Source organism: Pleurodeles waltl, chromosome 7 (assembly GCF_031143425.1).
Source record: "Pleurodeles waltl isolate 20211129_DDA chromosome 7, aPleWal1.hap1.20221129, whole genome shotgun sequence".
Classification (NCBI taxonomy): Eukaryota; Metazoa; Chordata; class Amphibia; order Caudata; family Salamandridae; genus Pleurodeles; species Pleurodeles waltl.
The window spans coordinates 1,204,058,946-1,204,082,481 of NC_090446.1; the positions used below are offsets into that span (position 1 = coordinate 1,204,058,946).

Here is a 23,536-nt window from a genome sequence, read left to right on the forward strand (position 1 = left end):
CTCTGTGAGGTCTTTTTACAGCCGCTGTTGTGTGCAACCAATGCTACAGAAGCATTCCCGCAGGTTACCACCTGTAATGTGTCCCATTCCAATCCCCTCTCACCTGTGGACAACCAATTCATGTCGAAGAATCCGACTGTCACATCGCCGAGTTCCTTGATGGTCTCAGGCTTTAGACGCCACAGGGGAACTCGCGGACCACTCCACCTACTCTAGCATTACCAGAGCATGGTCCGAGACAAAACGGCTCATGAAAGGACTTTAGTTATTGTCTGTGCCATTTTGTCTAACACTAAGAATCTATCAAGGCGGCAAAAATCCTAGAGGGCCGTAGTGACAGGTATACTCCAGCACTCTGGGGTGTATTGCCCGCCGCGCATCAAAGCAGTGTAGTAGGCCCATCACTTCATATAGGGCGCTTGTCATGTGTGGTTTGGTGTGTGATTGCGGAGGGCGTCTGTCCAGCCTGCCATCTAGCACACAATTAAAGTCTCGAGTCCACAATAGGGGGGTGCCTATGTAAGGGATTAATTCTTTTTCTAGCTCTAGGTAAAAGTCACCATCATCTATGATGGGGTCATAAACATTCAGCAAGCATACCTACGTACTATCTAGAAGGCCATGCATCAGCAGGTACCTGCCATTGACATTGGTTGGAAATCCCTGAACCCGGAATGGGACATGTGGGGCCACCCAAATAAGGACCCCTCTAATGTATGTTGAGTATATGGCTGAATATAATTGCCCCCTCCATTTCCTGTGCAATTTGTGCACCTTTTTTTCTGCCAAATGTGTCTCCTGGAGCAAAGCCATCTGAATTCCGTGTCTGCGGAGGTAAGTCTGTACCCTGTAGCATCTGACGTAGGAGTTCAGCCCCATGTATCCAATGTCTTGAATTTAGATGATCAGGTCATTAACTTGTACACTTCCTCGCTTGCACACCTACCTCTTAGCACTCTAAAATGTCATGCAAATCAACTCCAGTCACTGACTAATCCAGCACCCACCACTGCACGTCAAGTGTCAAAGCCACAGGACATGTTGGGGGGGTTGCGGACCCATCTCACTTTGCTTCCAATCTCCAGAGTGCAACCTGCAACACAGTGATTAAACAGTGCATTTGGCCCATCTTGTAGGCCAAAGGGGCACGAGAATCCAGAACTGTTAATCTGTCTTCACAGCCGGAGAAAGGTCTCCCCAGCAAGGCCCAGAGTGGGCATAGTCTATAATGGCATGAGGCAATAGTCAAGTTTCATCCGTCACTGGATTGTCTTCAATGGAGGTCGGTGTGCTGTAGTCTGAGTTGGAGCCCATCACGGCCTCCACCAGTGCACTCATCTCCTCGTGCTCAGATCGCTGTCTTTCCAGGTCCAGGGTGCAGTCTTCTCAGACCACCACCCTCAAGGAGGACCGGAAGGACGCTCCTCCATGCCAGCCTCACCTACGAGCTGGTTGAGATCGATGAGTCCCAGAAGATTGGTCTTCGGCACCCGGGAGGGTCTGTGCAGGTATCCGGTCAGCCCGTGCACTTCCAACTAGTCACATACTTCCTCTGCTAGTGACGAAATGCGTGTGGTAAGCATGGAGCACTTTCAATTTGGCTGGGTAAAGGAGCATGTAATGGAGACCCATTGCTCTGAGTGTCTGTTTTAATCCCTAAAGGTCATCCACATTTGTTGTACTTGCTTAGTGTAACCTTGGAATATTCGAATAACATGGTTTTCATATGTGGGTTCTCCAGCTTGATGGACAACCTGGAGGACAGGGTCTTTATCACTGTACTTTAGCATTTTTGCGATCACTGTGTTGTGCAGTGCTCCCGCAGGGGGCTCTGGGGCAAGGGTGCAGTGGGCCCGCTCAGCAACAAATACTGAAGATATGGCTGCTGCCGGGGGAGGCTCTCTGATCCAATGTTCCAAGAAGAGTTCAGGTTCACAGCCCTCCGCCCCCTCCGGGAAGCCAACAAAGTTCAGATTGCATCTCCTGGAGTGTCCCTCTGCATCCTCAGTGTGCTGCTTCAGTTCCGCTGCTCTGACGGTGAGGAACAAGAGTACCTTCTTCAATGCCAAGACCTCTCCCTGTAGCTCAGTTACATTCTATTCAGTTCCCACTCACCTCTCTGCCACCTTTCGGAAGTCCGTCCTCATGAGGCCAACATCTAGCAAGATGGTGTCCATCTTGGCTTGGATCGCTGCGCTCCACACCTCAACTGCTGCCAGAACTTGTGTTCCGATAGGACCCTTGGACTCCCTTCGGGTTTCTGCTGTATTTCCATCCAGGGCCCCGCTCCGCGTCACTGCCCAAGGGGCCATGAATTGGTCCATCCTCGTCTGTTGGGCCCCACTCTGTTGTCTGTCCTTTCCCATCATAGGTATGTGCCCAGCTGGGGGGGGAGCAGAGATAGCAACTAGAAGCAGAGCAACAGCTGCAGGAGCCCACGGGGGCCACCCCTGGTACTGCCAGTCACGAAACCCGGGGGGGTAGAAGTAGGGGGGTTACGTATTCAGCCCACAGCACAGTCAATTCAGGAGAGGGCGAGGGGCAGTTCGCCTGCGTGAGACCCCCGCCAGGGCCCGCTGCCCCTGGAGACAAAGGAGGCCACAAGCGAAGTGGGAGGGGCCAACAGGTGGTGTGTGGTACTCTGGGGGTCCAGGCCATTCAGCCTCCCCTGCAGTGTCTGTCAGCCAGGCCCCCAAGCCAATGGAGTGGGGCCAGGGGGGTTGGTGGGGGAAGAGCCCCAACTCGCCCAGCCTCCCTCTATATCACAGGTAGGGAGAGCGCCTCTTCACCCATCCAGGGCAGCATCCCCACACCACAGCAGTTAAGAGTGGCCTCAGGCAACAGGAGGCACCACAGTTCATGAATGTATGCTCCTGGGCACCAGGTGATACATGGGGCCAGGAAGTGCCTCTCAGCAGCAGCGTTCATATAGGTACTGTCCCCTTGTGGGTAGCAGTATGGTGTCACAAGTATTGCTTTAGGGAAGGGAAGTTCGCCTCTTCACCACAAGGAGGCCTGTGGAGGGAGCCCTTTTACTGGGTAAGGTGCCCACCTTGGCCTCACACCTCTTCACCTCTGGCAATGCTCCTCACGTTGTAGGCCAGCGATCTTGCACATCAGTGTCACCGAGGCTGGGGCTGGTCAGGAGGGGCGTGCCCAGTCTGTCAAGGTAGTCCCCATGGTGGATCAGCTTCCAGATAATTTGGTCTCCACTGCTCCCGTAGGCCGTTCCAGGAGTCACCTGTACCCCGCACACGACCCCTGCATAAGGATAGCGCTGCTCTAGAGATGCGCACCCCAGCCACACTTGCCACATGGCTCCCAACCTCAGCTCCACGGGGAGGGCTCCCACCTTCCGCAGCTGCCTCAAACTGGCTCCCCGGTCTGGGTAGTGTACAGCACACTGGGCTATGTGGGCAGCAGCGTGGGATAGGCAGGATTCTGCGTGGATTACAGTGGGTCAGCCATAGAGCTCTCTAAGGCTCGGCCGTTGAGGCCGTCCATCTTGGCCACGGCCTGCTGAGATGTGTTAGGTGAAGGCCCACAATGCCCACTGCGATACATTCCTCAGACTCAAAATAAAGGGACATAATTTCCACACAAGTCTGGTAGGCAGATAGCTAGGATCCCTCTGCACCTTTGTGGAACACAAACAAAGGAAAAACATACAACCAATACACTACCAGTCATACTGCTGAGCAATGTCTGTCCAAAGAAACCGCCTTGCAAGACTCTCAGTAAGGAAACCCACAAATGCAGATACGTTCTCCACATCAGAAGCAATGTAATTAGGAAATGTGTTTATGTTCATTTTGCTTGTATCACACACTGCAAAAATGAACTGCTCCAGATGCCTAAATCAACATATGTAGCGGGAGCGGTTGCATTTAATTGGTGCTAAACTGGTTTTGGTTACATTCAAGACATGGCCGGATTGTATTTACAGGTCAGGAACTCGTCCACCTGGTGCTAGGGCTGGGAGGGCAGAGATACAATGACTAAGTCCAGTAGGCGTTATCGAGGCTAGCGGACAGCTACATAGGCAGCAGGCATGGTGGACGAATTAATGTGGCTAGAATATGTGTGGTCTGTTTTATTCTGGAAGGCATCTGTTATTGGGCCTGGTTGATTTCCAGGGTTGTGCTACATAAAAAATCGTAACATAACAGCATGTCATATCACACTGCATGCAGCACGTAATGTAACACAACACTTAACATACCACCACGCACTGCTGGAAATGTACTGACCAGTAGAAAATAAACACCAGCAACGCTACCGGATTAACAGTGCACCCCGAACGCCCAACGTGCCTTTAAGCTCCGGGGAGTGCTGATGAAAGCCTGACACCATGTCCGGGCACATTCTATACATCGCAAAGCTTCCCTTTGTATGTCTAGGAGAGCATGTAGGGCAGCAATCCCAGCAGCCTTTGAGATTACGCACCACCACTGGCCTGGTCACAATCTCTCTCTTTTCCCATCCCTCTTTTTGTTACCGAGCCCATTCATCTGCCAAATGTCGCCTCCTGATAAGAACTGCCCCTCTCTAAGTCCTCATTTGTAAATAGATGCTGGCTGACATAATTAATGTCTGTCAGACAACAAAATTTGAATTACAAAGTAAAAGCAATTTAAAAAATAGATCAGCAGCTACATAATTACTGGCGACAGACATTCTGTAGCTCCCACGGCCTCGGGAATTATTTACATTTCTGGATAGGAATAACAGAAAATAAAAGGGGCGGAGGAGCAGCCTGGGTGTGAAGAGGTCCCTTCAGCGCACGAGGAGAAGTGGGGATGCTGAGATGCAGTAGACAGGTCCTCGAGATAAGCATTCATGTAGGCTCTAATACCTCCACAGCCTGCGGGTGTTCATTATCTAAGGGCGGGTATTTGCCGCGTCACCCCTGCCAATCGTGTAGAACAAATCATTTTAAGTAGTAAGAACGAGGGTGACTGCATATTGTGCCACCTGGCTACAAGATTATGATGCTCTGCACAAGAAATGCGTGCTGCCACGTGCAGACGGCTGTCGGCTATCTCAAAGCACGAGGCAGCGCCTAAGACCCAGAAGTAGTCGCCAGGCCTGGCGCTCCAACCGCTCCTACTCCTTTGTGCGTGCATCTCGGACGCAGTCTAATTTGTATGCTACCACTAAAAACGGGGGCGAGGCATAAAAATACATCCAAATATGCAAAGACAATAATGTACTATTCTAAAGGCAGTTCCGAAATATTTGGATAAAGAGTCATTCCAAGAGCTTTGCCATTCTGCCAATGGGGATGAGTAAACATACAGGCATGTCAGTGGTTGTGTGTGCAATGTATCAGTATGCACAGCAGACATAGGCGCAACAGAGCTTCATAATGCCAGGAAAAGGCTTCAGGCCTAGCATGGCGCCCTTGGGTCCACCTACTGGAGCCCAGGCTCGATTCAATGCGGGACAGAGTTTATTTGAGTTCACCTGCGATAACTGGAGCACGCTAGGGTAGGGTGGGGCGGGATACCGGTGGCTGTCACTACTCTCTCTGGGGTAGGAGAGAGGCCACTTGGCTTCCTCTGCTATCCTGAGAGGAGGGATGGGGGCAGGAGGAGGAAAGGGTTTGTTACTTTCTTGTGGGTGAAGAGAAAGGTAGCTCTTACTTCTAGGCAGAGAAAGCTTAGCCTTTGCTACACTCTCCTGGGCATGGTAAAGAAGGATAGATTCTGCTACTCTTTCCAGGGTGGGTTTTGGGTGGTGGTGGGGGCGGGGGGTGGGGGGGGGGGGTTTGGCTTTCCCTAATCTCTCATGTGCAGAGAAAAATAAAAGCGTAATTTCCGTTACTCTCTTCTGGTGAAAGGATTGCGCAGCTCCTGAATATTCCCCCCACTCCACTGAGACAGCTTCACTTAGGCACATGCACAGGCAGACAGGAGCACTGCTGTGGAGAGTAGGTCTTTTGCAGCAACCTTCATTAACAAGTAAGTCAATAAACTCACCTGGGACTGGAAGTAACTCTGTTTCCACCAAGAACCAAAAATACAAATTAAAGAATTCACTTGTCATTCAATGCTGCCCCTGATTAACGTTTGTGCAGTGCAGAGAATAGAGGCAGCAGTAAAACCCAACCACACCCACATATGCCTCACTAAGTCACCATCTTCACAACTGCACCCCTGCCTTGTTGGCCTTGGACATCTTTGCATTTTAGGGCTCAGCTAACATTTCAAAGCAACAAAACGAAAGCTTAAGCTGAACCATCTGTGTTTGGCACATTTATTATTTGAAATATTTGTGTGTTTTGTGTGCAGCTGTCAGGCAGCCTGAAAAACTAAACAAACAAAAATTCTAGGGTTGCAGAATATAAATGGTGCATCAAATATTGCATGCAGAGTAGAGAGGTAAGCGCAGGTATCTAAATGTATCTTGAAACACTTAAACATTTGCCTTTTAAGCTGATTGATAGAAAGTGCCAGAAAAACAGGAGCAGGGCTAGATCGGGATTATTTTCTTATACCCTTGATTCTAACAGTATTTTGATGTATGCATTTGGAATACTTTTTGATTGACCAAAGGATAAGGGGACTATTTAACTGCCAGAGTAAAACTGGGTCGGAAAAAAACCACCAGAAACATGGACTATGGTTAAAGAAGCACCAAAACACCCTACGGATAGGAGGAGGGCAGCTCAGACTCTGCTACAAAAAGATAGGTAGGGAAGGAAGAAGTAAAGGCTACACCACCACCAATACAACTCATTTCAGAAACTAAACGTCCGCTAGGTTCCAACGACTCAAAAACACTGAACAACAAAGACTGGCACACTCACAAAGATCATACAAAATAGCAGAAAATTTGACACCCGACCTCTTTAGGTCGGCTTAAATAGAAGGTCACGCGTTTCATTTTCCTCAGTAGAACACTCTGCAGAGAAAACCCACAACATAACTCAAAAAATTCACCCCCCACAAATTAGCACCACTGCAGGGAACATCCTCAAGCTACAAACTGCATCCTGCACAAGCCTCGAGGTCAGAGGAAGATCTAAAGACCTTGCTCCTTCCCATCGATATCCTTCACAAGAAAAAACAGCACAGTGCAGACCGCAATCTGCCTCAGAGACAAAGGACTTTGCTAGTCCTGCGCCGTACAAAATAAGGCATCAAAACCCAGTATGGCAACATTTAATGCAGAGTGGCTGGCACAGCCCAAATCTTGTATATTAATATTTGACAGTTTAAGATATATAAATATATATATATATATATATCTCCAGTATAGTTAGGACCATGTTTCCATAGAAAAAGCATTTTTAGACTTGCCTATATCTTTGACACCGTTTGACGAAGCTTCACAAAATTTCCTTTAAAAAGTGTTGCCATGATTCTTGTTGTGCACAGAAAGTTTCAGGGTGATTGATCAAGCAGGAGCCGAGAAAAAGAGGGGGGGAGGGGGATGAAAAAGGTTGCGTTTCCCATCTTAATTCCCGTAGGATCTTTAGACACGTCTACCACCAGAACCGCTGGATGGAATTGCACCAAATTTGGCAGAAAGCTAGCTTTTGTTACGCAGATTGTGTTTTTGATGATTTAGTTTAAATCCATTCAGTACTTTTTGAAAAATTTAGAGAAATCCAGATTTGTATATCTCTGGCCAGGGCAACTTCGTGATTATTTTGCAAAAATTCACACATTTTCATGAATGTGCGTGCGAAAAGAATCGCTGTAACTGGCTGACCGCAGCCTGACTAGAAAATTGCAGCCACCATTTTATTTCACAGGGCATTGTCCCCAGGGGTGAAAATCCTAATTGAAAGTGGCATAAGGGGTCATGGTACCGGGGTCAGGTTGAAGGTACCCTGACCCCAGGGCTGTGATATAGGTATGTTTTAGGAGCAAATTATGGGTTTAAAATAAATTTGCGTCACCATACACAGTATTCATGAAAATTCGCAAATGTTTGCAAAATACTCGCAAATATGAAAACATCTGAAAGAAAAAACAGACTCATTTATACAATAATTCATTCACACATTCATGCACTCAGGGTCAGACGCCCGCTCAAACACCCGCTCGGACACTCATGCACCCACTCATAGACTCACACATCCACTTTCACACCCACTCAGACACCCACACACCCACTCACAGATCCACTGATAGAGACAGGCCCTGTGGCTAACCTGCCTGCGCACAGCCAAAGGCCATGCATGGTGAGGGGTTGGGTGGTTATAAGGGCTTGGCTGCAAGGCCTGGCTACAGGAGAGGCTTTGCAACCAATGCCCACCATGCATGGGAGGGCGGCTGAGGGCTTCTGGGGGGGGGCTGCAAAGGAGGAGCTTGTCATTTGACCTACCCCCCACGATTGCTGGGGGGGTGCTGTGGATTTTTATCAGTGGTGACGCCTGCCGCTTGAGCCTCGGTCCGCAAGCTGGGCATCTTTGCATCTTGTGTGCTGAATATATATATATATATATATATATATATATATATATATATATATATATAAACAATATGGCCTTCATTCTGATAAAGTACAGTCTCTAGGAGCTCGCCTTATAGGCTCTCTGATCCTTTGTTGAAGCACAGGCTGATTTGCTCATTACAATAATTGTGGTATGGAAGGAACTGAAGCATATTACTACTTCTAAAAACCTTCTTCACATGAACTTGGGCCATTTTTGGGTGACATACAACTATGAATGCAGTCGAGTTGTAGGATCAATGCTAATGAGGTCAAGTGATGTAAACCTGGGAACCTCATTTATATGCACTCATATAGGATTTGTAGATTACTGCTAAATCATTCCCATGAAATATTGTCGATCATAGTAGGATGAAGCAAATCAGCGAAAAATACTCTGCCACCCACTTTTAATGTTTATGTTACTTTTACATCTTGCTAAAACCTGCGATTTAACTCTCTGGCAAGAACCTGTATAATTTATACTTGGACATAAAAGGTCAGCTCATCTCAGTTATGGTGTGTTTAAGTGCCATTCACCAACTGAAATACTCATTGATGACATACTGATTTTGCCTATGCAAGGGCATACAGCTGTTTCACTGATGTAGCAGTCAGAATAGTCTACATAGGGAGTTGTGTAAGTGCGGTTTATCTGGTGCACCAACACCTTCTGCGGCCCTGATGTCCCCTGCCTGCTTGGTTCAAACTCCCCAAAGGGCCCAGCATCAGCACAAGTTGCTCCATCAGGGAGCAGCACACTGCCGAGGAGCGCTGGGCCTGGGATTCCCCACTTCCTGGAGCTTGCGCTGAGCACTAAGAAGACCACGAGGGCTGGTGCAGTCACTAGTTGCCGGTGTTTGCTTCTCTCTCCCTGTATGTCCTCAGTGGAAGAGCAGGCAGCAGCCTCTATCAAGGTGTCCACCCCTCCCCTGCAAGACCAAGCTAATTGTGGCTTCCGAGTCTCAATGGGTAGCGGCATATCTTAGTCTCTGAGACTGGGAGGCAAAGATGGGGAGCAAGCTACCCCCACTATCACTGCACCATCACAGTGTACTCAACAAAACAGTGATGCCGCAACAAGTAAGGGTGGGATTCGGTGAGGGGCATTTGGAGGATGAAGTTTGGGGGTAGTTAGGACTGCCAGTGGGAGGAGGTTGCTTTAAAAAGTAAGTTTGTCAAAGCCCTTAGGTTCCTTTTCAGTAAATCCTCTCTGTCTCGATCCGTACAGCACCTGTGGTTGCACAGCAATTGTACATGTTACATATGCATGGAGAATGACTTCTGCCTCCCCAACCGCATCCCAGTTATTGGGCTGTCGAGTCATTCGCCGCAGGTTCCCTTAGAGACTTTTTTGGAACCTCACTCGGTGGGAGGCGTTAACATTTTTGGTAAAGGACTTGGGAAGTGTCATAGAGGTGATTTATTATTTGACATCATCTCCCTTTAAGATCGCGGATACCTGAGTAGTAAAAGCAAATCTGTAAAACAGGAGACACAAATCACCCAATAAAATTTGCTTCTGTCTACACTTTGCTATTGTCACAGTTACTGGTTACTAATCGATATTAGTTGAAAGTATTATAAATGAGATCTTGGAAACAGGCTTCTGGCGAGGGATGGTAGCCCAGAAGTGCTGCGCCGAGGGGCAGCTAATGGTAAGGGTTAAAGGTTAAGAGGCGGCACCTGCTGTCTTCAGCCTCGTTTCCGCGCTGCTGCAGAAGAGTCCGTGGCTTTGCTGATTTGAAGCTAGGATGCGGAGAGGTGACTGAGTATTGATCAGTGTGACACCTCATTACACTCAGAGCAGGTCATACATGAAGGGACCCTTTATGAAAGAGTTTAGTGATTGGGCTTCGGTGCTACATGGCCTGGCCATTCCCAATTCTACCTACCCCATTCAGTGCTCTCTTTATTTCCCCTCCCCAGCCCCTGAACGAGAAAAACGTAATACCTGACCAGGCCACCTCATACTGACTTCTTATGGTCCCAAGCTCCAGCGTTGACCCCTATTGAACAATTCACTGCTATTTCAATAGATAAATACCATCTTGTGTCATTTGTTCATGCGCCTTATTCAGTTTTAAAACCAAGGTCCTTGTTTAAGAATGTCTGTTTTGTTGCAAACAGTTGGCATAACTTGGAAATCGCAACCTCTCATGCTTATTACATTTCGCAGTTACACCTATTCGTTCCCTCGAGGTTATTCCTTAAACTCCTGTGTACCATGAACCTTTTTTTGGCCCCAAAGTGCACTTCATAGTGAAAATCATGATGACAAATGGATACACTGCTAAACAAACAAAATATTATTGTATTCTTGTCGATTAGACCTTGACATTCAGTGTTGGCCCAAGAGTTTCCACACTGAATTGGCTGATGATGAACTAAGATCTATCAACACACGTGTACGTATAGGTGACCGCAGAACATAAAAGCAGCAAGAGAACAGCGGAGGGCTCACCGACAGAATATATGAAACAAAAATATTGTGTTGACAGAATATTGTGTCAAAAATATAAAGGACCAAAACATCGAGAAGGTAAGCATATTTAGGGAAGTACAGATTTACAATTCGTAACCCCACATCTACGTACCTTGAAGCTATATATATCGTCAAGGTACATATATGTGGAGCTATATATAGCTTACCTATAAAAATGAACCTTCACGCTATTTTTGTCCTGGATATTATTTAAACAGTATTTTGTCCCACAATATCTTTCTTCCTGATATTTTGTCTACACACTGAATGGAGCATTCAACAAAGGTGGAAGGCCTGAGTTATGATTCAGGATTGTTCACAATGAAGCAGGTTCTTCATGGATGGTGCATCTTAATGTCTGTAGATGTAGTGATTTCAGAAGAGGTCGGTCTTTGGCCCTTTTCTAAATTAGAAAAGGGTTGGGAGGTTCTCATGTTGATGTGGATGTTGTTCCGCAACCTGTGAGACTACAAAGGCACCATTCATCACATGGAGCTTTAAGAAAGAGCCCCTCATCTGCCTAGTTGGGAGCATATTTTGGACTTCCTATGAGTCTTCCTATGAGCTACCAGCATCTGCTAATTGTAAGACCACTTTACTCACTCCACACCTGCATATTATTTAGCATCCTGCATGAACCCACCTTTATATTTAACTCTTAACACATTGATCAACATACCTGCTTGAGGAGCACACTGAACAATTTACTACTGTGCCAAACATAGCTGGATGATATTGCAATTTACATTGGCCGCTATCTACAGTCAAACAAAAGAATTAGGCTACCCTAAATGTAATAGTTTAAGGTTCTGAATAATAAATTATTTAAACTAAAAGCAGAAAAAACAAGATTCTTCTCCTTGGCAATAACTACTTCCACAGCACAAAGATCTCTGGAATTCTATATGCTCCAGGATTTATCCTAGAAACGTTGTCATCTGTGAAGGCTGAGGACAACAGTACTACAAAATCCTGCTTTGATCAAACTGCTTCTTGGGTAATTTCTATAAATCCCTGACCACTGCAGACAAATATGCCAATAGGGTTAACATAGGGATACTGAGGCCCAGTTTACCTGGAACTAGCATTCCAAAACTTCCAGGCCACTGCAGCCATAAACATAAGCTCAGGTGAGGCCTCAACTGGAAGCCACCACTGGATCTACATGAAGGAACTGATCTCTATCTAAACAGGTGGATGAGACCTAATCACACTAGGTGTCATCAGATCTTCCTCTGACGTATGAAAAAGGCTGCTGTGTTCGCAGTTGTATCCTCTTTGAACGTTCTACGTTTTAAGAAAAAGCAGAGAGGTTGAGACTCCTTAGTTGGTTTATAAACATGGAATCCGCTCTTCACTGCAACCCTAATTTCAATTGTCACCCATAATTTAGATATAAGCTGTAAACTCATCTATCCAAATAGGTCTTCGACCAGCATTATGTTCAGTCTTAAGCAAAATATGTAGTCCTTTGAAAACTATGTTCTTTGTATTTGTCCTCAAGTACCCAGAGACTCAGTGAGGCATTTGGGGCTACACACTCCCCACTCACCATTTCATCCATTCAGTGCATTCTAACACTGAGTTGTACTTCTCCCTTGGCTGCTCAATTCTTTAAAGTTTCCTTGCCATAGTTTAGTTTTCCAAAGTTACCAATGCTTTGAGCATTAGAAGGAAGCAGCTAACCAAGGTGTTCATTCTTAATCCTTGACTGCACAACGATTCCCCTTCCATTTATGAAACATACTTACCGGCATCGAGGCTGCCAGTGGCTGCAGTCCAGCCCATGACCGGAGGGATGGCCCCCACAACTGCGCCTATCCAAGTGTTGGTGATGCTGATCCGCTTCATTGGGGTGTAACAGCACGTGTACAGGAGGATGTTGAAGGCACCCAAGAACCCAGTGAGTGGGTTGACACCGAACGTCAGCAGAGTGATCCCGGGCACAGCACAAGCAATGGCGAAGGAGACGGCATGCAGCGCACTAGGGAAACAAAGATATCATGTTTATGTCAGCAAGCCAGTGTGCAGGTGAGATCTACCAGCGATGCTGGACAGAACCTAGACATAGATGCCATTTTGTTTTCAGCACAGGCTCAAAACAGAAGTTGGCGACTTTAATTATGCTAAATAACACTGATTAAAGGGAATTCTAAGTAAAGCTCCTAACAGTATTCTTTTACAGGAATGAAAGTGAAAAGGAGAGCCAAGGGGAAAAAGAATGGGGTACGTATAGGTGCCTCGATATTTTTGTTACAAAGGGGTAAGTGGGTGGGAAAGAAGGCACAGCCAACATCCTTTCCCCTCTTTGGGTCATGCACAAGCACACATTTGATGAATGTGACTAAGTGAAAGACATCATTTCTGAATTAACTTAATTGGAGAAGCAATGTATTTACTGTTTTATATAAAACCAACATCATGGTACTCCGTTTCATAGCTTGTGGCATTTCATGATGTAATAAACATACTTGCGATCACTCTTTTCTGAGATTTCTTAGTTGTATATGAGACGACTAAGTTTATACAGGTTTTATATTTTTTTATATTTCCATTTTTATTCACCCTTATTTTTTTGTTCTCAACGTAGTGATACTTATCTATATTTATTTACAGGTCTTTGAAAATGGAAGGTGTAACTAGTAAATTTTTTCTTTTTCCAGCTAATGAATGCACAGTAACATTTTGATGTTGATTATTTTTGTACGCTAGGTAGCCAAATAGGACAAAACAATACACTCAACCTGAAAGTGTTTTTTTCCGTTTTTAAAAATAATTCCAGACAGATTTTCAATGCTATACGTACAATTTCATATAAATGGAAAACGGGGAGGTTTAACTATAACCAATGCCTTGCAAATATTTCTGGAACCCAATAGGATAAAGCGATTTGACTTTACTGACAATTGCTACTTTATGAAGGGGAAGCATGGACGAAAAACTAAGGAATACAGAGTGAGTTTTTCTTTAAAGAAATTGTATACATGTCTTGCATTTCGTTCTTTATGACTAAATAGAGTTGGTCTGCATAACTGAAATGGGCAATCCTGGGTGTCATATCACATCACAGAGATTCTGTGGAATGTACTCGCGCTAAAGCAACCTATAATTGAAACTCAGTTCTCTACACAAGCACCAATTTTCCCCTGTGTAAAATCAAACAAAGTGCTCAGAGAGTGCAGATCATTTTTTACCTTTACATTCTGTAAATAAAATTCATATTTGAATGAATGTGGTGCCAGGCAGCGGACACTGTGTTTTAAAATCTCCACCTGACTGAGGAAAGGCAGCGGAGCACTTTTAAACACTACGATGTTGAACTTTTTGTTTTACCTAAAAAAATGTGGATGGTTTAAAAGCTCCATCTGAGCATTTCGGTAATTTTTTAATATTTCAGGGGGTGAGATCTCCCTTCTGTAGGGTAACCAACATACATCTCATACCTAGATACTAACAATAGCGACCGCTGGTACAGCACATCGCCAAATCTAAAAGTTATGAGAACTCGGACTGAGACAGGTTTCATAAGATTCTATTTGGTCAATAACTATCAACTAGAACCATATCTAATCAGTTTCAAGACAGACTCGATCTGAAGATCAATCCATTTTGTGTACAGAGCAGTACTGTGCGAAGATTGAACACAACGCAATCAAATGATAACCCGCCCAATAGCATGAAACATAACTATAAATCACAAATATATACTAAAGCACAATTAAAGGACATTAAATGATAGAGAATTTTTATTTTTCACCTCAATTACGTCCTTCACTCTTAAAGGAAACATTTTTGAGGTTCATTAATTTTTTTGCATGCTTCCGGATACCCAGAGAAAGATTAAAGATCACTGCAGCATGGCAAAGACAGTTGTGTACATAGAGACAGATTAAGGATACAGTTCGCTCAATTTGACACTGAAGATCACATTCAACATGCAAACGTGTTCTACAGTCGAGGAACAATGCATTGTGGGTCTGATTTTGGGCTGTGGCTTACAAACAAAAGACACAACTCGAAGGACAGTTGTAAGGTGGAAAGTATATTTTATTCTTACCCGTGTTAGTTATTCCAACAGAATCAAAACAACCTGAAGCGATAAGTTTATGGGCACAGAAGAGACACGGTGTAAAACATGCTTAGAGTCCATAGACTGTGGGTATATTTGTTTGTATTATAGCCTTAGAACCCGCCGTAGCGGGCTCTACCGGCTATTAAAGGCCCGCTCCCGCGTTAAATGCCCGAGCCGAAGGCGAGGGCATTTAACAAGGGAGAGGGACTTTAATAGCCGGTAGAGCCCGCTACGGCGGGTTCTAAGGCTATTAGAACATTCTGCCACTCAGGGCAGAATGTTCTATTAAAAAAAAAAATGTTGACGGAGCCCGAGGGGATTAAAATCCCCTCGGGCTCCGTGAGGCTTTGTTCACAGCTGTTGCTGTGAACAAAGCGAACATTGGAATGTTGGCGCTGCGGGCTTTTACCGGCCAGTAAAAGCCCGCAGCACTCCATTGTTTTCAATGGAGCCCCCAGCATTCCAATGTTCTAATAATGCTTATAAAACGCCACCAGTTGCCATTGGGAGTCTGAAGGCGCCCTTTATCAGAGGAGTGAACGAACAGGGCAACAACAATAACAAAGAGTACAAATAATTCAATAAAATCTTCATATTGCACTGCTACTTCCTTTTAAATATTATGTCAGAAACAGGCAGCTGCCCAGTCACCAGTAACAAACCACATTCGTGGTCTTTCATGTAACGTTCACTTTTAAAAATTCCATCAAAATAAAACCTACCAAAAACATTGTAAATACACCCACACTTGATAGTGTGAGACTAACAAAAGCAGCGTTATGCAAGTTGGAGGCACGTCAAAGTAGGCACTGAGGGTCAATAACAACGTGTGATTCCCCCCGCATGATATTAAATATTATTCAACTCGACGGCACTCTTTAATTGTATTTATATAGCGCTTACTACCCCTGACGAGGCATCAACTCTGAAGGTTGAAAGACTGAGTCATTGTGGCGAATTGAATCCTGAGGTCTGGAGGTTACACACAAGATTTTTGCAGCCTATTTTAATGATTTAGTGAATGCTATTTAGGAAAGCAGAGATTAGAAGAAAAGGGGCCCTTTTCGGCAAATTGTGGAAGCTGACACAGAGTTAAACATACCACTTTTTGTTCTGAGCTCTACATCAACCCTTCTCAAAGGGAGCACGTCTCGAGGGCTCCTCCAGTGGTCCCAAACAGCACTGCACCAGCATGGTCCATAGTCAGACCAGCAGGAGACACTAGTATCCAGTGCGTTAACACATGCCACAACAGTGCGGTGGCAAATGCTGCAGGTTTTCAACAAAGTCCACAGCTCAGGGGAGGGGCCGGGATTCAGTCAGTGATAAGGGTCACAGACTGCTCAGTTTTCCTTCATCCTGTAGCCATATCAAGCGTAGGTCAAAGGCCCTATGCCAAAGCCGTGAGGCAACCGAACAATCAACTTTGCATCTCGCTTGTAACCCCTAAATATAGAAGTGCCCACCTGACACCTCGGCCGCTTGGTGGAGTGGCAGATAACAGAATTGCTAACACGGTATCCACACCTTACATGCACCCATTGTGCAGGACACATGGACACCATCGGATGCAGGCTGTTTTTTCGTGTTCAAGAACAGCCCCTACATTTTGGCCAAATGTTACAATTTCTCCTGCAATGCCCTGGGCTGTTTTGTATTCCAACGTACATTATACACAGTCATTATAGATTGTTTCCATCATAATTTTTCTAAGTGTTATAAAACATGCCCTCGCCTGAGAAATCTCTACATCCACTATCTCAGGCTACAATGGCTTTGGTGGAAGAGACTTCTCGGACTCGCATCTGATTATTGAGGGCAGGTAAAGGGCTCATGTCCGGGTTTATCATTATTACATGAAGTATTTAACACTTGGTTACTTGATTGTTTTTACAAGTGCTCCCACATAGTATCACACATCCGCTCGCTGGGGGCGTACCTTTTGCTGCGCTGCACACTACAGTGGTGGGATTCCTCCACTCATTTCACTAGCCACACCACACCAGAGAGGCGGCAGGCACTGGCCAGCTATGCTGTGCCTGCCTAGCCCACGATGTAAAACTGCGCTTGCTGTGGCAATGCCTGGTGAGATGCACAGAGAAGGCAGAATTTGAGAATTAGTAAGAAAGAGTTTCTCAGCACTTGTGACTGGTGGGCGGCTTTTAATACACTGGAGGAGGGGTTGATGGAGGAGAAGGTGGGATGTGAGTGAAAATGGTGTAAGAATTTCTGAAAATCAATGCGCTGGAGAAAGCCACAGGATGGGCGGAAGAACAATCATGGCACACTAGAAAGAATTTGGCACAGAATACGCGCATCAACTTTATGTCTAAAGAAGGGATTCACAAAGGTTCGTTTGCGGACAGTTATCATGCTAGTGAAGCTCCATCTCAGGGTGCAAATGTTTGGTGAACCTGTCTCCGTGCACCCTGAGATTACATTTAGAAGAGCCACTAACGTGCTAGTATGGACACCAAACCACAAGTGTGGTGGATTCTTGTCAGCAGGACTACGTTTAGTGACACTGGCATGAAAGTGCGTGTTAAAGGGTCTGTTAGCCGTGTAAATTCAAGAAAACGCTCAGTATAATTGTTCAGGTCATTTTAAACCCTGGAAAGACATGAAAAACGACTCCTGCAAAAGGCAGTGTGTTTTTTAAAGGGTGGTAAACAGAATGGGGCAAAACCCTATTCCACCTGTGCGGTTAGGGAATTCTTCAAACGGGGAAAATGATCATGCAGAAAGAAAACAGTAAGAAAAGTGCATCTGCAAAATCACATGATAGAGATTCCAGCAGATTTCCCCAGTGGAAAAGTCACATGAAGAGCAAAGAGGGGAGTAAGAGCATGCACGGAAATGTACGACTTGCATTACCTACTAAGCTTGTCCCAGGGGATCTCTGAGACACTGCGAAAAGACAGGAATCAGTGTCAACTGCAGACATACCTAGACCGCGTATATTTCCGACTTTTAAAACAATGTATGCACTTCATATCAGGCACAGAGTAATCAATATTACTTTTACTGTGGTGCACCAGGCTGAAGAAATAAACTATTATATAGGGCGGAAAGCAATCAAAACTCCACAGGCTTCCCATTTTGAAAGGACTTTCTTATAAAGGTGACCATGCTTGAACGTCTTTCCTATGGAGGGTGAATGATAGATAATGAACTGGATTTTCTTTGAGTCTCTAGCCTCTGGTTTTACCTTCAACTAACAAATTCAAGCAGAGCAGGACTGACCTTCAAGGTCACTGGGAGACTTTCAGAAAGGCTGAAAACAGGCACTGGCAAAGTCAATATGTCTGGCTAGCAGTTTGAAACTCCAAGAAAATATTTTAAAACGTGTGCAGCAGTAAAAAAATATATATATATATATGTATATATATATATATATACATTTCTATATATAAACATGTATAAGATAAGTAATTTAATATGTGATGATTCAGTGCACTTTTAAAATGTAATTATAGTACCTCACACACGGCGATGCAAGCACTCCACACAAGATGGAAAGGTAGACCAACCAGCAGGTAGCATGCGCTGACAGTGATAACTCTTCTGGATGGAGCCACGGATCAATGTATATTTTAAAGTTTTTTAACAATAGGTCAAAACACCTGCATTGTCAAGCCAGACCTAAAAATAGCAAGGCTCGGTAAAAGTCAGTCACATTTAAGAGTTCCTTCAAACCCTTTGGCACCACAGAGTGGAAGAAAAATATGACTGACAGACCTATTTTGTCCAGAACTGATGAATATGTGTTGAATGGAAGCAGCGAGAGGCATAAGCTTCGAGTGACGCTGTAGGCCACAGTCCTACACCTTGCGGGTCAGGTGGGCCCCTTTTTTCCGGGGCTTTGACGCAGAATGTACGTATGTATACCAGATACGTGGCTAGGCCAGGTCTACCTTGCATGATGTGTGTGACGTGGTACAAGCAGCCTAGCCACCTGTCCCGCATGCGTACACGCTACCTGCCGAACAATGGCCGGTTTAGAACTGATGCGCTGAGTTTCGGGTCTAAGACAGACGCCTTTCAACACCCCTTCCAACAGGGCTCCTAGTGCGCCTTTGTTTTTTACCTTCTGCGGCTGTCTCGAGGCAGCAGCCATCCGGACTGCACTGAGACGCGAAATGACAACATTTCGACCACTGTATACATTAACTGAAGAATTGTACCTTTCTTCAATATTCTAGGACTGAAGTGTGAATAGTAAACTAGTCTCATGGGTGAAGCTGCATTTCACCAAATATTCTAGGACTGAAGTTAGAACAGTAGCTTTCCCAAAAGTGGCTCAACCTCTGCGAAAGGAAAGTTATTCTCCAACGACGGGGGTTGGGGTCGTAACACGTCACACCACCTCTTCACAGCTTCAAGGAGAGGGCATGTGTGCGAGGAAGGCCGTGGAGCATCCCAGGGAGGCAGGGAAGAGAGATGCGCACATTGAGCACTCTTTCCACTGGTCCGTCATGAGATTTTTAATTGTGCGTGTTGGCCTGCAAAAAAATCTGCCAAATCAGGAAACTAAAACGCGTCCTTTCATTATTTCCCCTTATGGCGGCTACCCTCCGCCTCCTGGAAGAGCCCTTACATTTGCCTAAGTGCAGGAAAATGTATGCATGAGCAGTGTTAATAATTAAACAGGCCCCGCGATGCTCTGAAAGCTGCTTGACATTCATCTATTATGGGGCAGATGAGACAGCCAGCTTCATAATCACAGGCCATCAACAAGGCCCGAAAAACAGCCACAACAACAGAGAAGGGTGGGGAGAAAGAGGCCCCACCTAGAATAAAAACAAATATATTCGTCAACCAGGAAGGGCAGGATCCCCCATGCATTGGTTTGAGGTCGGGGGAGGGGAAGAAGGGACTTGTGCCTGAACGCTGAGCATGTTTAAAGCAAGTCTCATCCTAAAATCCAAATAAAAAAGCTATTTGGATTTGAAAAACAGAATCTTGCACAATCACTATTCAACCGGAAGCATTCCTGCTTTTACCATGTAAAGGCTGATTCAGGAAGTATCTTTACTTTTGTGAGGGTGCTTTCTAAGCATGGTTACAATTATTAGCATTACTTGTATAGCTACTATACTGTTTCTAAGATTAGTACCACTTTTAACTCTAATAACAGAGGATAGTGTTTGTGTGTGTGTGTGTGTTTTAAGTAGGAGGACAGATGAAGTATTAGTATACCTGCAAACTGAGGACACTTGGATGCTAATCATACCGCTTCACTTATCTCCCAGTATCCTAACTTCCATAGGTGTCCATAAGAGGAGCCCTCAGAAACCACCCTATGGCACTAGGCAGTAATTTACAAACAGCACACACTAGAGAAAGAGCTAAACAGTGTAACCGGTTGATCCAAGTGCTGTGAACACCAGTTGCTTTTTCCTGCCTGGTCATCTCTGTATCTACCTCGGAAGAACATATAGTATTGCCTTGCTTGGATTTGATTCTGTGACCTCCAAGCACACCTGGAGTCTCATATTAAAATATGGTGCTAATAGGAAATCCTCAGATTTGCAGAAGTGCCAACGCCGAAGAAGAATGCGTGGATGGAATTTTCCTTACTCTAATTTGCCTAGGGCAAATTACACCTCACCGGTGGTTTATCCACTAGATTTACCACTTCCATCACAAGTCCAAGGATGTTCCAGTATCACCAAATTTAAATCAGGCTCTTAGACCTTTTCAGAATGTGAACTAACTCACTGAGCTAGAGCAGTGGAACGTCAAACCAACAGCAAAAGACCTCCCATGCCTCTTTGCAACCTCCACAACACGAGGACGAACTCACAGAACCTCGAAATTTGTGCATATACATTTGTTATACATTTTAATTTGTTGTATATCGGGCAATATGGTTCCGCCAAGTTGACATGTTGGAAAAGGGCCAGTCACTAATGGTGACTGGTTATAGCGTCCAGATTTCCTGGCCACATCAAAGGAGCCTATTACAACCTTTTTTTCGCCACTCACTTCAGGCAATTTTTAATTAATTACACAGAATGGCTTACATGTAATTTAAGCTGCATACAAAATGGAGGCAGATAGAAAATACTTTCTATTAATAGAATGTGTCTGAGCATATTACTTTTTTGAAACTCCAGGCCTAGAGTTTAAGGAGAAGCATGTTGCCATTTATTTTAGGTAGACCTGAGCAAAACTGTTTTTGTTACAACAGCGTTAAATTGCATAATTCGTAAATTTCACATAATGAGAAATGTGCAAAATATTGACCATATACCATAAAAAGAAACTCCACATAAATTATTCCTGCAGGCGACTGGTTTAAGAAGAAAATGCCATGTAGGCATTTTCTCCTCAAAAAAATCTCCTGCCTGTACCTTGTATGATTTTTTTGTCCAAAACATAGCCTCCTATATAAAAGACCAGGACCACAAAAGGGTCTTCCTGCAATTGTTTTCAAGGGGGCATCATTCTCAAACCCATGACAGAGAGGCCACTAGTTGGACCGGTGAGGGAATAGCTGGTGTACACCTTGGAAGAATCCCTGGAATGGGATCCAGTGATCCTACCCGTCATGTGAAGAGGTTCTAGTAACGGGCATCATTTCCTTCTCACCCAAGTGTTTAGGGATTATATGAATGGAGGTTCAAGTTTGATTGGTAAAACAGGAGTGGGGGGAATGTGACAAACTGGTCCATATGTACACAGGAAAGGCAGTTTCCTCTTTCTGCAGGGGACCCCCTCCATTGCAGGGCTTCTGTTGTTCAGAATATTATGGAGTACATTCGGCTCACTGGACCACTTTGCTTCATTCCGTCCAGTGTCAATTACCCTTTCCTGCTGTCATGCTTGGGGAGCATACACAGGCTTTCCGTCCCGGGCAGCTGGAATAAGGAGTCTGTGACATCTGCTAAGCAACAGAATGAAGAGAGGTACTTAGAAGGAGGTGTCGTAGGGCCTCATTACGAGTTTGGCGGAAGGGATTACTCCATCACAGCTGTGAAGGATATCCGGTCCGCCGTATTACAAGTTCCATTCTATCTTATATAACTTGTAATATGTCGGGCGGGATATCTGTCATGTTTGTGAAGGAGTAATCCCCTCCGCCAAACTCGTAATGAAGCCCTTAGTCTTCTCTAGCTGGGATTTGGAATACACATTGGATCAAGTTAGTCCCTGACACTCAGAGAGGGAGAAAACCGCAATGATGCATTTCAATAGCATCAAATGATGATTGAATATCCGAAAATTGCCAATAACTCGAATGCCAGTGACACACTGCTAACTGCCTAAAATGAGATTACAAACTGAACACCAATCCAGAAAGTTGAAGAGCATTCTGCACTTGGCATGCGTGAATGGCTGGTGTGTTTCCTATATTGAAAAAGTTGTCGGCCACCCCAGGACGGGTCAAAGCTGAAGTTCCTTCCTTGGCCCTGTTGCTGTCTGAAGCCTGCAGTTTAAAAGAAGATCAGTAGCCAGCAGCAATAACAAAGTGTAGGTGTGCTAAATTACCTGGGGAGCTTGTTAATCCATACAACTGTATGACATTTTCACTACACTGTGGAGTCAGCCTCCTAACTCACTACCCACCTTGATACTCTGGCTCACAGCATCCACCATCCACAAAGGAGTGAGCACAAGTCTCCACTGCTTTTGGGCCTGAATATCAGAGGAATCCCTAAGAGCTAAGTAAGGGTTCTCTCTGACAACACCAGACTGTGAAAAGGGCTGGAACCCAGTTGGCCCCTAAGCAGGAGTGGCTTGCGGTGCAGAAAAGGGGTGGCGTGTGGTGGTGGAATCGGGGGATGACGACAAACAAAAACATTAAATAAGAAATAACACTTACCTGATTCCCTGCCGCCACGCCGCTCTTCTGGCTCCACTGTCGGCACAGGCTCCCAGCCTGCCCTATGGACAATCTGAACGATGCTCTCATGCGGTTGGGAGCATGAAAGCAGCATTCGGATTGGCCGGAGCGCCCTGGCTTGGCACTCCGAGGCAGACTGAGAGCCTCTGCCTGCTCTCTCCAACCCAGCAACACGGTGCTGGGTTGGAGAGAGAGCCCAATGCGCATGTATGTTTGGCCGGCCCTTCACGGCCAGACAAACACACATGCGCACTGAGGAGAGTGCTGTGCACTCCTGCTCTGTCATCGCCTGTGGCCCTACCACCTGAAAAATAAAAGCGATATTAAACAATGTTTATTGTTGTTTTTATTTTTCAATTTGCTGCTCTGCTGCTGGCAGGAGTGGGAGGGGCCACTCCTCTGCCATAGCGGAGGAGCCGCCCCTGCCCCTAAGCACTGGGAGACAGAGAAATACTGCATGAACTATTACCCATTCAGCATGACATTAGGATTTTGAAGAGCTTTCTGGCAGGCTGAACCTCCAGCTCCCTCCAGAAGTTCTCCCGCTGAATCAAACTAGTGACTCTAAATGGTTTTAGTACTACCAGGGCCGGAGCTTCGCACTCTGATGAGTCTTAACCCTGAGAGGGCCAAGGTCCCCTGTCCCAAAAACCGAGGAAAAGAACCTAATGTGATTTCAGAACCA

The 23,536-nt window shown here is 45.4% G+C and overlaps 1 protein-coding gene across 1 annotated transcript in view; it reads right to left on the minus strand.

Annotated features, from left to right (window-relative positions):
- The window catches only part of COX10 (cytochrome c oxidase assembly factor heme A:farnesyltransferase COX10), a 486,623-nt gene that overhangs the window by 33,744 nt on the left and 429,343 nt on the right, over window positions 1-23,536 (minus strand). The window contains exon 6 of the mRNA XM_069200344.1: window positions 12,682-12,914. Within this exon, the coding sequence (XP_069056445.1) occupies window positions 12,682-12,914 (233 nt within the window). The remainder of the gene's footprint in view (window positions 1-12,681; window positions 12,915-23,536) is intronic.